General features: G+C 45.6%; 1 protein-coding gene across 2 annotated transcripts in view; it reads right to left on the reverse strand.

The window, feature by feature from the left end:
• Positions 1 to 723: 723 nt before the first annotated feature.
• LOC131371114 (alpha-actinin-4) overlaps positions 724 to 10,620 on the reverse strand; it is a 27,030-nt gene continuing 17,133 nt past the window's right edge. Inside the window, exons 6-21 of one of the 2 annotated variants that reach the window (XM_058418884.1) lie at positions 9,675 to 9,753; positions 9,499 to 9,580; positions 8,779 to 8,864; positions 7,169 to 7,261; positions 6,846 to 7,076; positions 6,592 to 6,739; positions 6,278 to 6,428; positions 6,070 to 6,178; positions 5,616 to 5,756; positions 5,344 to 5,526; positions 5,119 to 5,253; positions 4,753 to 4,932; positions 4,525 to 4,671; positions 3,686 to 3,766; positions 2,686 to 2,844; positions 724 to 2,492 (exon numbers count right to left, since the gene is read on the reverse strand). In XM_058418884.1, coding sequence (XP_058274867.1) covers positions 2,334 to 2,492; positions 2,686 to 2,844; positions 3,686 to 3,766; positions 4,525 to 4,671; positions 4,753 to 4,932; positions 5,119 to 5,253; positions 5,344 to 5,526; positions 5,616 to 5,756; positions 6,070 to 6,178; positions 6,278 to 6,428; positions 6,592 to 6,739; positions 6,846 to 7,076; positions 7,169 to 7,261; positions 8,779 to 8,864; positions 9,499 to 9,580; positions 9,675 to 9,753 — 2,164 coding nt within the window. In that variant the 3' untranslated portion in view covers positions 724 to 2,333. Of the gene's footprint in view, positions 2,493 to 2,685; positions 2,845 to 3,685; positions 3,767 to 4,524; positions 4,672 to 4,752; positions 4,933 to 5,118; positions 5,254 to 5,343; positions 5,527 to 5,615; positions 5,757 to 6,069; positions 6,179 to 6,277; positions 6,429 to 6,591; positions 6,740 to 6,845; positions 7,077 to 7,168; positions 7,262 to 8,778; positions 8,865 to 9,208; positions 9,295 to 9,498; positions 9,581 to 9,674; positions 9,754 to 10,620 lie in introns of both variants that reach the window. The other variant, XM_058418883.1, reaches the window with a different exon arrangement.

A 10,620-nucleotide genomic window follows, 5' to 3' on the forward strand; every position in this document is an offset into this window, starting at 1 on the left:
TAAGATTTTTGACTTAATTTGACTTTAACCTTTCTTTCATTGAACACAAAAGCATAAATGTGGAATGTAAAAAAAAAAGCATATATCCTTTTTTGGGCAGTAAAATGAAAACATCCCTCACCCTTTACCTTCCAAAAAAAGTCCCATTCAGAACTGTGCTTTTTTAGACAGTGTTTATAATGATTTAGAATCCCCCTCTCGGTGTTTATAATGATTTAGAATCCCCCTCTCGGTGTTTATAATGATTTAGAATCCCCCTCTCGGTGTCACCCAGATGAGGATGAGGTTCCCTTTAAAGTCTGGTTCCTCTCCAGGTTTCTTCCTCGTACCATCTTGGAGTTTTTCCTCACCACAGTCTCCCATTAAATCTCACGTTATTCTGGGACTTTTTGCTGTTTCTTGTGTTTCTCAAATGTTTAAAGTGTTATACAAATAAAACTGAACTGTGAAGAACTTGATATAAACTGATTATATAGATATTTATATCATTAAAATGTGTTTATTCAGCATCTTTCATTCATTCAGACTGTTTTCAGAAGTTTTCTCTGTCCTCTTTATATTTTATTAGAATTTAAAAATGCTCAGAATTCACTTTACAGCTCAATAATATTTCAAACATAATTCTGATAAAATGATTACAGTATTTAGTCTGAAAATCAAGCTGCAGTGTGAAAGGGAAACACGCTCACACACACACACACACACACACACACACACACACACCTCAGTCACTTGCGTTTATTCACCGTTTATTTCACCAGTACAGTTATAGTCACCCCATCACTGTAGATATTAATAATGATGATTTGCATAGATCGTTAGACAGCAATTTAATTTTATCATTAAGACATAATGGAATGTTCATTAAGACCCCACCCACTCCACCCCACAAACCTCCTGCCCCCCACCCCTCCCAACACAACCTCAACCAATCTTTATACAAGACAGCGGGATGTCAGGACCACGCCCCGGTCCTGGAGGAGTGAACGAGAGAAGTGCGCGTGGGCCTTGTGCTTTAGCATTAATTCAGCGCACGTAGCTCCGCCCCCCGATGCCTGCACGCACAGGATAACAGCGTAGGCATGTGCCGATCATCAGCTGTGAAATATCTCCAGATTTAAAAAGATTCTCCTCGTGAGCAAACCTGAAAACACTTGTTCACTTCCTAGGCAGTCTATTCCTAAACAAAGGAGACTCAGGAGTCTGCCTAAGTAGTGAGCATGCTCAGAGGATGAAGTCTGTCCCTTATTATGACGCATTTAAAGCAGATGGTCTTTAGTGAATCGGCCCCAGCAGTCTGGACGCTACACGAATGTGAACAACCGGGTGAATGAGAATTTTTTTAAGAATATAACTTTTTTTTCTCTTTAAATACAAACTTACCATATCGACAGAAACTGTGATAAAAATGTACAAATATCATGATATGAAAGATTACCATGGATCGGCACATGCCTGGCCAAGCGCAATGTTTATTTTATTTTATGATGTAATCTGTAAAGCTGCTGTATCATGGTTTATTACAGTGTGTGTGTGTGTGTGTGTGTGTGAACACAATGAGTATGTACAGCACAGAAAAACCCACAACTCACACTGCAGCAAGGAAATCAACACAATAACAGAAAACAGAGTTGAGCGCTCTCTCTCTCTCTCTCTCTCTCTCACAAACACACCCCACTTCTTCACTCTTATCCATTATTTCCTGTCTCTCAATCCGCCCATAACCATTTTCTTTTCTCGTACTGGTCTACGGGTCAAACCATCGCTAAGCCCCGCCCACATCTGGACCATAACAAAACATCAGCATGTAAATGGGAAACATCCGCACTGTGTGTGTGTGTGTGTGTGTGTGTGTGTGTGTGTGTTCAGAAGAAGGCTGAAACCCAAATTTCGCTACAGCACCAACTTTCACACTAATCAACTATTTTAAATTTTTAATTAATTACTGACCCAATTTACTACACACACACACACACACACACACACACACACAAACTCACTCCTGCTGGTGAGAAATCTCAAAACTAATTAATACTAAATTATAAAGGAAATAATTATATCCATTCAGCTGAAAGAGGACAAAGAAGAATTGAGCAATGTTTCTAAGAACTGGGACGAAGCAGTCTCTCTCTCTCTACAAAACCACCATCACTTCTTGTCTCTCTCTCCACACACACACACACACACACACAGACAGACAGAAGACACCCCCCCCCCCCAGATGTGCTTTAAGTCCCATGAAACTCCACCCCTCCATGGAGGAGGAGAGATGGAGGACAGGAAATGGAGATGCAGGAGTGGAAAGGTGGAGATGTGCCAGATCTAGGGCCCTTTTAGAGGTCACTCTCTCCGTAAAGAGCAGTGGAGAAGGACATGTAGTCAAGAGCGCCGGGCACAGCGTCACTCCCTCTGTAGGGCGCCATGCGAGAGATACAGTACTCGGCCTGATCAGGGGGCAGCTCACGCCTCAGCTCCTCCGCAGTGATGTAGTTCTACACACACACACACACACACACACACACACACAAAAAGTGATGGACATTCAGGTTACTTTCTGAGTGTATTTAAATCTTTTAATGACTTCATCACCTTCAGTATCTCTAAACCTGAAGGTTCCAAATCAAACAAAGCACTGCCATAAACTACAGCGAGATAAATCCATAATTTAAAGTCACACACACACACCTTGTCTCCAGCGAGGATCTTGAAGGAGGCGATGACCTGGTCAGCTGTGTCCGTGTCTGTCGTTTCCCGGGACATGAAGTCAATGAAGGCCTGGAAGGTCACAGCCCCAGTGTTGTTGGGGTCAACAATGCCCATAATGCGGGCAAACTCTGCATCGCCCTGCCAACAGGGATCAAAGGGTTAACCCAGTCCAAACATCTGTGGGCATCACTCACACTACAGCAGACACACTTCAATAATCCATATAAAACATTTACATCTGGGTCACACTGATTTCATTCAGAACATCTGTATCAGTGTTGGAATCTGAGTGTGTGAAAGAGGGTGTGATCAGCACATGATCAGGTCAGGGATCAACATTATTTAGCAGACACTCAGATGACCATGATCAGTGGTGGACTGAGAAAAACAAAGGGAGATCAGTGCGTCCCCACACACACACCCTAACACAACATTTATCCTCAGAGCAACTGAAGCTCATGTAATTAATTTATACAACAGAAACCAGTCCAATTCCGCGCAAAAAGAATAAAAATAAGTAGTGAGAGCATTCAGCACACCAGCGTGTGAGAGAAAGATTACAGAGAGTGAGACAGATAAAGCAGTACCAGGCTGGTGCCAGTGGAAATGAGCAGCGCGCGGAAATCGTCCAAGTCCATGATCCCTGTGCGCTTCTGTACGGCGGGAGAGCAAAGGATGAAGAGGAGGAAGAGAATGAAGGGATGCAGCCACAAAGTGAGACAGAAGAGGAGACAAACAGGAAATTGCCAGGCAAGACAGATGAAAAAGGACATATGACCGGATGAAGAAAAAAAGAGAGAACAGAAGAGCAGCGTTAAGAGAGACATCAGCACTGAACTGGGCAGCAGGGGTGGGTGCAACAATTGGGGCAGGACTACAGCAAGGATGGGAGGGGGCCGGTGTGGGGTGGGTTGTGTTGCGAGCAGCTGAAGGTGCAAAGAAAAGCGTAAGTGTACAGTCATCTCCTCCAGCTCAGTACCTGTTTGTCGTTCTCCACGTCGTAACCGAGACTGATCAAACACGCTTTGAACTCCTCGGCCATTAAAGCGCCGCTGTGGTCCTGCAGTCGGCCAATCACACCACAGATCAAACCGGGACAACCGAACGACGCATTGAGCACAGAACAGATGCAGATGGACATCACACCACAGCATGCACGCATGGGATGGAGGTGGACACACAAAAGGGTGGAGACAAACAAGATGGACGTCAGACTAAACCAAAAGGATAATGGGTGATGCAGCATGATCAGGAGGTTTAAACTATCAAAGTGAAAAACTCATTTAAACATGAACGTATTTCTCTCTCATTATGTTGTTTTTACTTTTCTCTCCATGTTTTAAAGGAAAATACATAAAATAAAACCAATTCCTGAAATACACTCAATAATAAAGTTTACTGTAAGTTTACTAAAGGAAGAAAAGGCTCAAGCTTGTTGGACTGGACCGCAGGAAACACACTGATGATGCAGTGACATGCTGAACACAAAAACATATACCATTTATATTAAACTGTAAAAAATGAAAACAAAAAATATTTTACTCAGATTACAAAATTTACAATAAAATATTCCAGGACCTGAAGGACAGGTGAACAACTCATGGTCATGTGACTTTACAGGACCAATTAAACCATGTTTTACATTATACTGCTCCTTAAGTATACTACTCTCTCAATCACACACACACACACACCCCAGACATTACTGCCAGGTAAGCAGTTCAGCTCATACCTGCCTCAGTGTTCAGAGCTGCATCACCTGAACAGAGCCTGTGTCTACTTAATGCATGTATTTTTGTGTGTGTGTGTGTGAATGACCTTGTCAAAGTGGTTGAAGGAGGCTCTGTACTCATGAAGCTGCTCCTGACTGATTCCTTTGGCGTCACGGGTCAGAATCTGGTTCTCAATCTCATTAATGGTGCGAGCGATGGTGGTGAGGAGCTGCTCCCATCCCACTCGCAGGTGCTGAGAGACACGCAGAGGGAGATCCATTATTCATCCATTACATAAGAGTTGTGTTTTGAAAAAGTCCGTGTGTGTGTTTACCTCCATGGTGTAAGCAGTGTACTTGTTGTCAAAGATGAGTGCCTCCTGGATGAGCTGATGATTTCCTTCCAGCTGTTCGATGTTGGGCTTGTACTCGATGATGCTTTGTTCGTACTGACGCAGATGAGTTAGCTGATCCTCCAGAGTGCCGTTCATCTCGATCGATATCCGTCCAATTTCCTGCATACACACACACACACACACACACAAGGGATGCACTAAACCACATTTACACTGACTGGCTTTGCTATGAATAATGTTTAACTCCACATGAGTCTTGTCTTTGCTGCATTGAGCATCAGTTACACCATCTATCTGTGTGTGCAGGAACACACCAGGAATCTGAAAGAGCTGATTAGTGTGTACCTCCATCTTGTTCTGGATCCAAGGTCCCACCATATTAGCCTGGTTGGCAAACTGGCGTCTCAGATGATCGTTAGACTTTTGACGTCCGAGCTCGTCCTGCAGAGCTTCATCACGCTGAGGTACCAGCTGCTGCACCTGCACACACACCGTCCACATACTGTCCATCAGCTACTGCTCTGGTGAACCCTGTGTGACCGTACACTGTGTGTGTGGGTCAGTGTGTACCTTGTCCCACTTGCTGTCGATGCTGCTGGGCGTGATGGTGGTGTAGGGGTTGGTGCCGCTGAGCTTGATGCCGTTATACTGTGCAATCTTCTGCACCTCTGCCTGAATTGCCTGAATGGCCTCCCGCTCCTTATTGGCCTCTGGGAGAGTCGCCTTAAACTGCTCATGGGCTGTGATCAGACCCTACACAGGGAGTGAGACAGGGAGAGTGAGACAGCCTCAAACAAAAATCCAGAGACACAGACAGCCAGAGAGAGACAGACAGAATGTACCTGTATCTCCTCAATGTTATGCACTATGAACATGTCCTGCAGGTCCTCCATCGCTCCCTCCATCCAGTTATTAAATGGAGCTGCTCGTTTTGCATACTCCAGATACAGCTCATCAATTGACTCCAGCTGTTTCTCTGTCCTCTACATACACATACACCCCCATTAGAATGATTTGTACATTCTGAAACACTGAATCCATGTAAAGCAACAAGCCTCTAAACTCCTCCAAGCTACACATCAGTGATGTTCTTGTACTTCTCCATAATGTGTTCAGTGTGTGTGTGAAGCTGCACGTCACTGACCTCAGCAGGTGTGGAGCAGTTTATTCTTCGTCCAAATACACCGCCTCTTTATAAGAAGCCTCTGTATAATAACACCTACAGAATAATACTGCAGTGCTATTTCTGTGTGTATGTGTGCGAGTGTGTGTGTGTGTGTGTGTGTGTGTACACACCTCAAGTGACTCTCTGCGGTTCTGTGTGAGCGCTCCCAGCACGTCCCACTGCTCACAGATTTTCTGACAGCGAGCGTTCACACTCGGAGAGTCATAGTAGTCCAGCTCACTGAAAAACACACACACAAACCACACATGCTACAGATGTTCGTCTCTCTCAAAGCTTGATGAGGGGTGTGTAAGGTTGTCACTGTGTGTGTGTGTGTACTTGAGTTCCTGTGCGATGGCAGCGATCTGCTCCACACGGTCCTGGTGAGCAGCAAGGTCACTCTCAAATGCCTCATGTTTCTTCAGCAGAGCTTTAATCTCAGACAGAGATGCTCTCTCGTAGTCCTTCTGATTCAACATGGTCTCCTTACCTACATGAACACACACACGTTCAAGAACACACACACGTTATGTTCACTCAACATAAAAGATCTTGTCTGTGTAATTCTCATGAATAGGTGTGCATGTGTGTGTAAATTATCAGCTAAGCTCATGTGTGTGTGTGTGTGTGTGTGTGTGTGTGTGTGTGTGTACCATCAGTCCAGCTCTCATGTATAGCTGCTTTCTGGCGAAATTTCTCGGCAAGGTGATCAAGTCTCTCCAGTCGACGAATTTCATTTAGTAGCCACTCCTCATAGCCTTTCTCCGCCCCCTCCAGATTATGCCAAGCTCCGTTAATGTCCTGACCACACAAACACATCTCCGTTATACACTGAAGGTGTGTGTAAGGTGTGTAGAGCCGGTATTGGGGAGGTGTGTGTGAGGCACGTAGAGCCCGAGTGACTTACGGACACCATGCGGCCCTCAGAGGGCATGAACGCCGGCCGGTTGCTGAGCCTCAGTTTGGTCTGCAGCGTGTTGAAGTTGATCTCCAGCTGACATTTCTCCTGGACTTTAGGAGGTTTATGAACTCGACGATAATCTCTGAAGTCCTCCAGCTTCTGCTGCATCTCAACCATTGTCTTCTCTGGAGCTCTGTTCTCCAGCCATGGGATTGTTCTCCTGATCCACTCCAACAACTACACACACACACACACACACACACACACACACACACAGTAAGGAACACCAGAAATGATCAACAATAAGTGCGTACACACACGGTACTCACATCACTGGCGAGTTTCTCGTAGTCCTCCATCAGGTGTTCATTCTCCTGATTGACAGCGAGAACTTTACAGATGCGGTTAGCTGCTGTCTCGGCCTATCAGAGAGCAGAGAACTCATTAGTGTGTAAAGCACAACGGTCATTCTTTATCTCTCTCTTTCTCTCTCTCACACACATGCACCAGTAACCTGCGGTGAGGACGGACAACACATCTGACCTACAGGTGTATCTGTGTTACAGTGTGTGTACACTTCACTAACTGTCTGCTTACTGTAACCACACTGTGTGTGTGTGTGTGTGTGTATGTATGTATGTATGTGAGTGAGCTGGGGTTTACTAGTGAAGGTGACATCACTCAGGTGGTTTGAATGTGCGCACACACACACACAGTTTGTGTTCGAGACTTAGGCATGTGCTGATACTCAGTGAGGGGAGAGTACTGCTCAGGTGAGACTCCAAGTGCCTTAATGACTTTTTCTTCCTTCGGTCACCAAGTAAAAGAGGTGCGACACTGAGGGACGTCAATGCAGCTCCAGCATGTGACTGATTATGAAGCAGGTTCAGTAAACACATTTCTGATTCAGTGTGTTCACTGGTCTGTTCTCAGCAGCGTCTCACCCTTTAAAACACAACTTTTACGCAGCATTTACATCCAAACCTCAGTCACACACTGACAATACTGTAGGGTTTTAAACTGAACTGCATCTGCAGGATTAGAAAACCTTATCCAGTTATAATGAGAGCCAATATCAACACATGCCAGCTGAACACACACTTCCTGAATGACCCTAAAACATCTATGCAGATCTAACAGAGTTAGCAATGCTGCATGCTAACACCACTAGCATTAGTGAAAGAGTGAGATGCTAAACTCCAGACACTGTGTGTGTGTTTAAAGACTTCATGCTGATTATCATCATTTCTTTTAGCAAACACCAAAACGCATTCTGGGTTTGTGTACCGCTAATGGCCGACCTCTTCAGGAGCTCATACTAAACACTGAAATAAAGAATATTTCCATAAAACAGATAGATAAATAAACAACAATCAAATAAAACACAGTGAGAGTTCCCATCAGTCCATCAAGCCCCCAGTAGCATTTAACACCCTCTGGGCCGTGGCTTGGTCAGCAGACACACGAGGTCATCAGTATTAGTGGTAGAGTTAGAATAGGGAGTTTTTGAGTTCTCCATCACTTTAACATACTAATAAATTGTTTTTATATTTTTAGATGAAATGATTTAGAAGCAGGCTTGATGCACGCTGGGTCTCAGGAATAATAATATGATGAGTTTCCCACAGATATAACATCACTATCTCATGGTCACTCACTGAGCAGGTGCAGATGTCCCACTGCAGTACCATGAAGAGTGTATTAGTTCTAATACACAAAGTACTGACACCCCTTTACAGTATCCATTAACAGGATGACATGCAGAAGAGTGCCAATACTTTTGGAACCAGTTTTATCCAATCATCTTATAGGAAACTCAAAGGAAACTATAAGAGCAGAGTGAGAAAGTGTTCAGCTGCAGTGAAAGCCCAAAGGCTAGACCAAGACCTTTACCTTGACAGGTTCAAAGGTCAGAGGTCAGGCAGGAAATAATCCTCACCTTCTGAGCACCAGAGAAGGCATGATAGAAGCAGGAGACGTACGTCATTATAGCCTTCTCATCCGGCCTGAGAGTACCAACGATATCTACAGCACAGCACAGAGAGATAGACGGTAGGAAAAGGGGGGGGCGTGGAGAGAGAGAAAGAGAGAGAGAGAGAGAGAGAGCAAGAGAGAGGCGGTGAAGCAAAGCAATCAGAAGGCTGTGTGTTCAGTGAGCAGTCGGGTCAGCTGACACAGTGAGGGGTTTGATTGGCTCCTCAGACGGAAGCACCACCCCTCACTGTGGAAGAGTAAAAGCCCTGCTAAATCACCATGATGACCCCAGGAGAGACAGTGAGAAAGCACAAGTCCACATGAGGGGAAAGCCATGCTGGAGAAAGCACAAGGGCCACGAGCGGTCATAGGGGTCAAAGGTCAGATGGCAGTACCTTCTGTGCTCCAGAAAAGGCATGGTAGAAACTGGACACATAAGTCATTATAGCTTTCTCATCAGGACGAGCTGTGTTCACTATGTCTGTGGGGAAACACATGTTATATACAAACTCTCTCTCTCACACACACACACACACACACACACACACACACACACACAGAGACCGAGAGAGAAACATCACACAGGTACAAACAGCCTACTCATGCAAACATGCACACACACAAGCACAGGGAGCACACACACACACACACACACACACACACACACAGAATAAGGAGCTCATACCCTCTGCATCCAACATTTTGGGAATGTCCAGATATTTTTCAGCCACTTCAAAGGCGTTGTTCAGATTGGTAACAGGATCATCCTACACACACAGTCTCAGTTCATCATTAAAACCACATGTGTGTGTGTGTGTATATGTGTGTATGTGTGTGCGTTTGTGTGTGTGTGTGTGTCACCTTGCGGAGTTTGTCATAATTGATCAGCTCAGGTCTGTGTCTGTGAATCAGAGCATTAAAGGCCAAACCATCCTTCCAGCTGGACAGATCAGGAAAGGAACAGGAGGAGGGAGAGACAGGAAGATTAATTAATATTATTATTAATTATTTTTATTATTATTTAAATGGTGTATGGTGTAGGGTGTAGCGAGCATGGTGTAGGGTGTAGGGAGCATGGTGTAGGGTGTAGGGAGCATGGTGGAGCATGGTGTAGGGTGTAGGGAGAATGGTGGAGGATGGTGTAGCGAGCATGGTGGAGGATGGTGTAGCGAGCATGGTGGAGCATGGTGTAGGGAGCATGGTGTAGGGTGTAGCGAGCATGGTGGAGCATGGTGTAGGGTGTAGCGAGCATGGTGGAGCATGGTGTAGGGTGTAGCGAGCATGGTGGAGCATGGTGTAGGGAGCATGGTGTAGGGTGTAGCGAGCATGGTGGAGCATGGTGTAGGGTGTAGCGAGCATGGTGGAGCATGGTGTAGGGTGTAGGGAGCATGGTGGAGCATGGTGTAGGGTGTAGCGAGCATGGTGGAGCATGGTGTAGGGTGTAGCGAGCATGGTGGAGCATGGTGTAGGGTGTAGCGAGCATGGTGGAGCATGGTGTAGCGAGCATGGTGGAGCATGGTGTAGGGTGTAGGGAGCATGGTGTAGGGTGTAGCGAGCATGGTGGAGCATGGTGTAGGGTGTAGCGAGCATGGTGTAGGGTGTAGGGAGCATGGTGTAGGGAGCATGGTGGAGCATGGTGTAGGGAGCATGGTGGAGCATGGTGTAGGGAGCATGGTGTAGGGAGCATGGTGGAGCATGGTGTAGGGAGCATGGTGTAGGGAGCATGGTGTAGGGAGCATGGTGGAGCATGGTGTAGGGAGCATGGTGTAGGGAGCATGGTGGAGCATGGTGTAGGGTGTAGGGAGCA

This window comes from Hemibagrus wyckioides, linkage group LG20 (genome assembly GCF_019097595.1).
Source record: "Hemibagrus wyckioides isolate EC202008001 linkage group LG20, SWU_Hwy_1.0, whole genome shotgun sequence".
NCBI lineage: Eukaryota > Metazoa > Chordata > Actinopteri > Siluriformes > Bagridae > Hemibagrus > Hemibagrus wyckioides.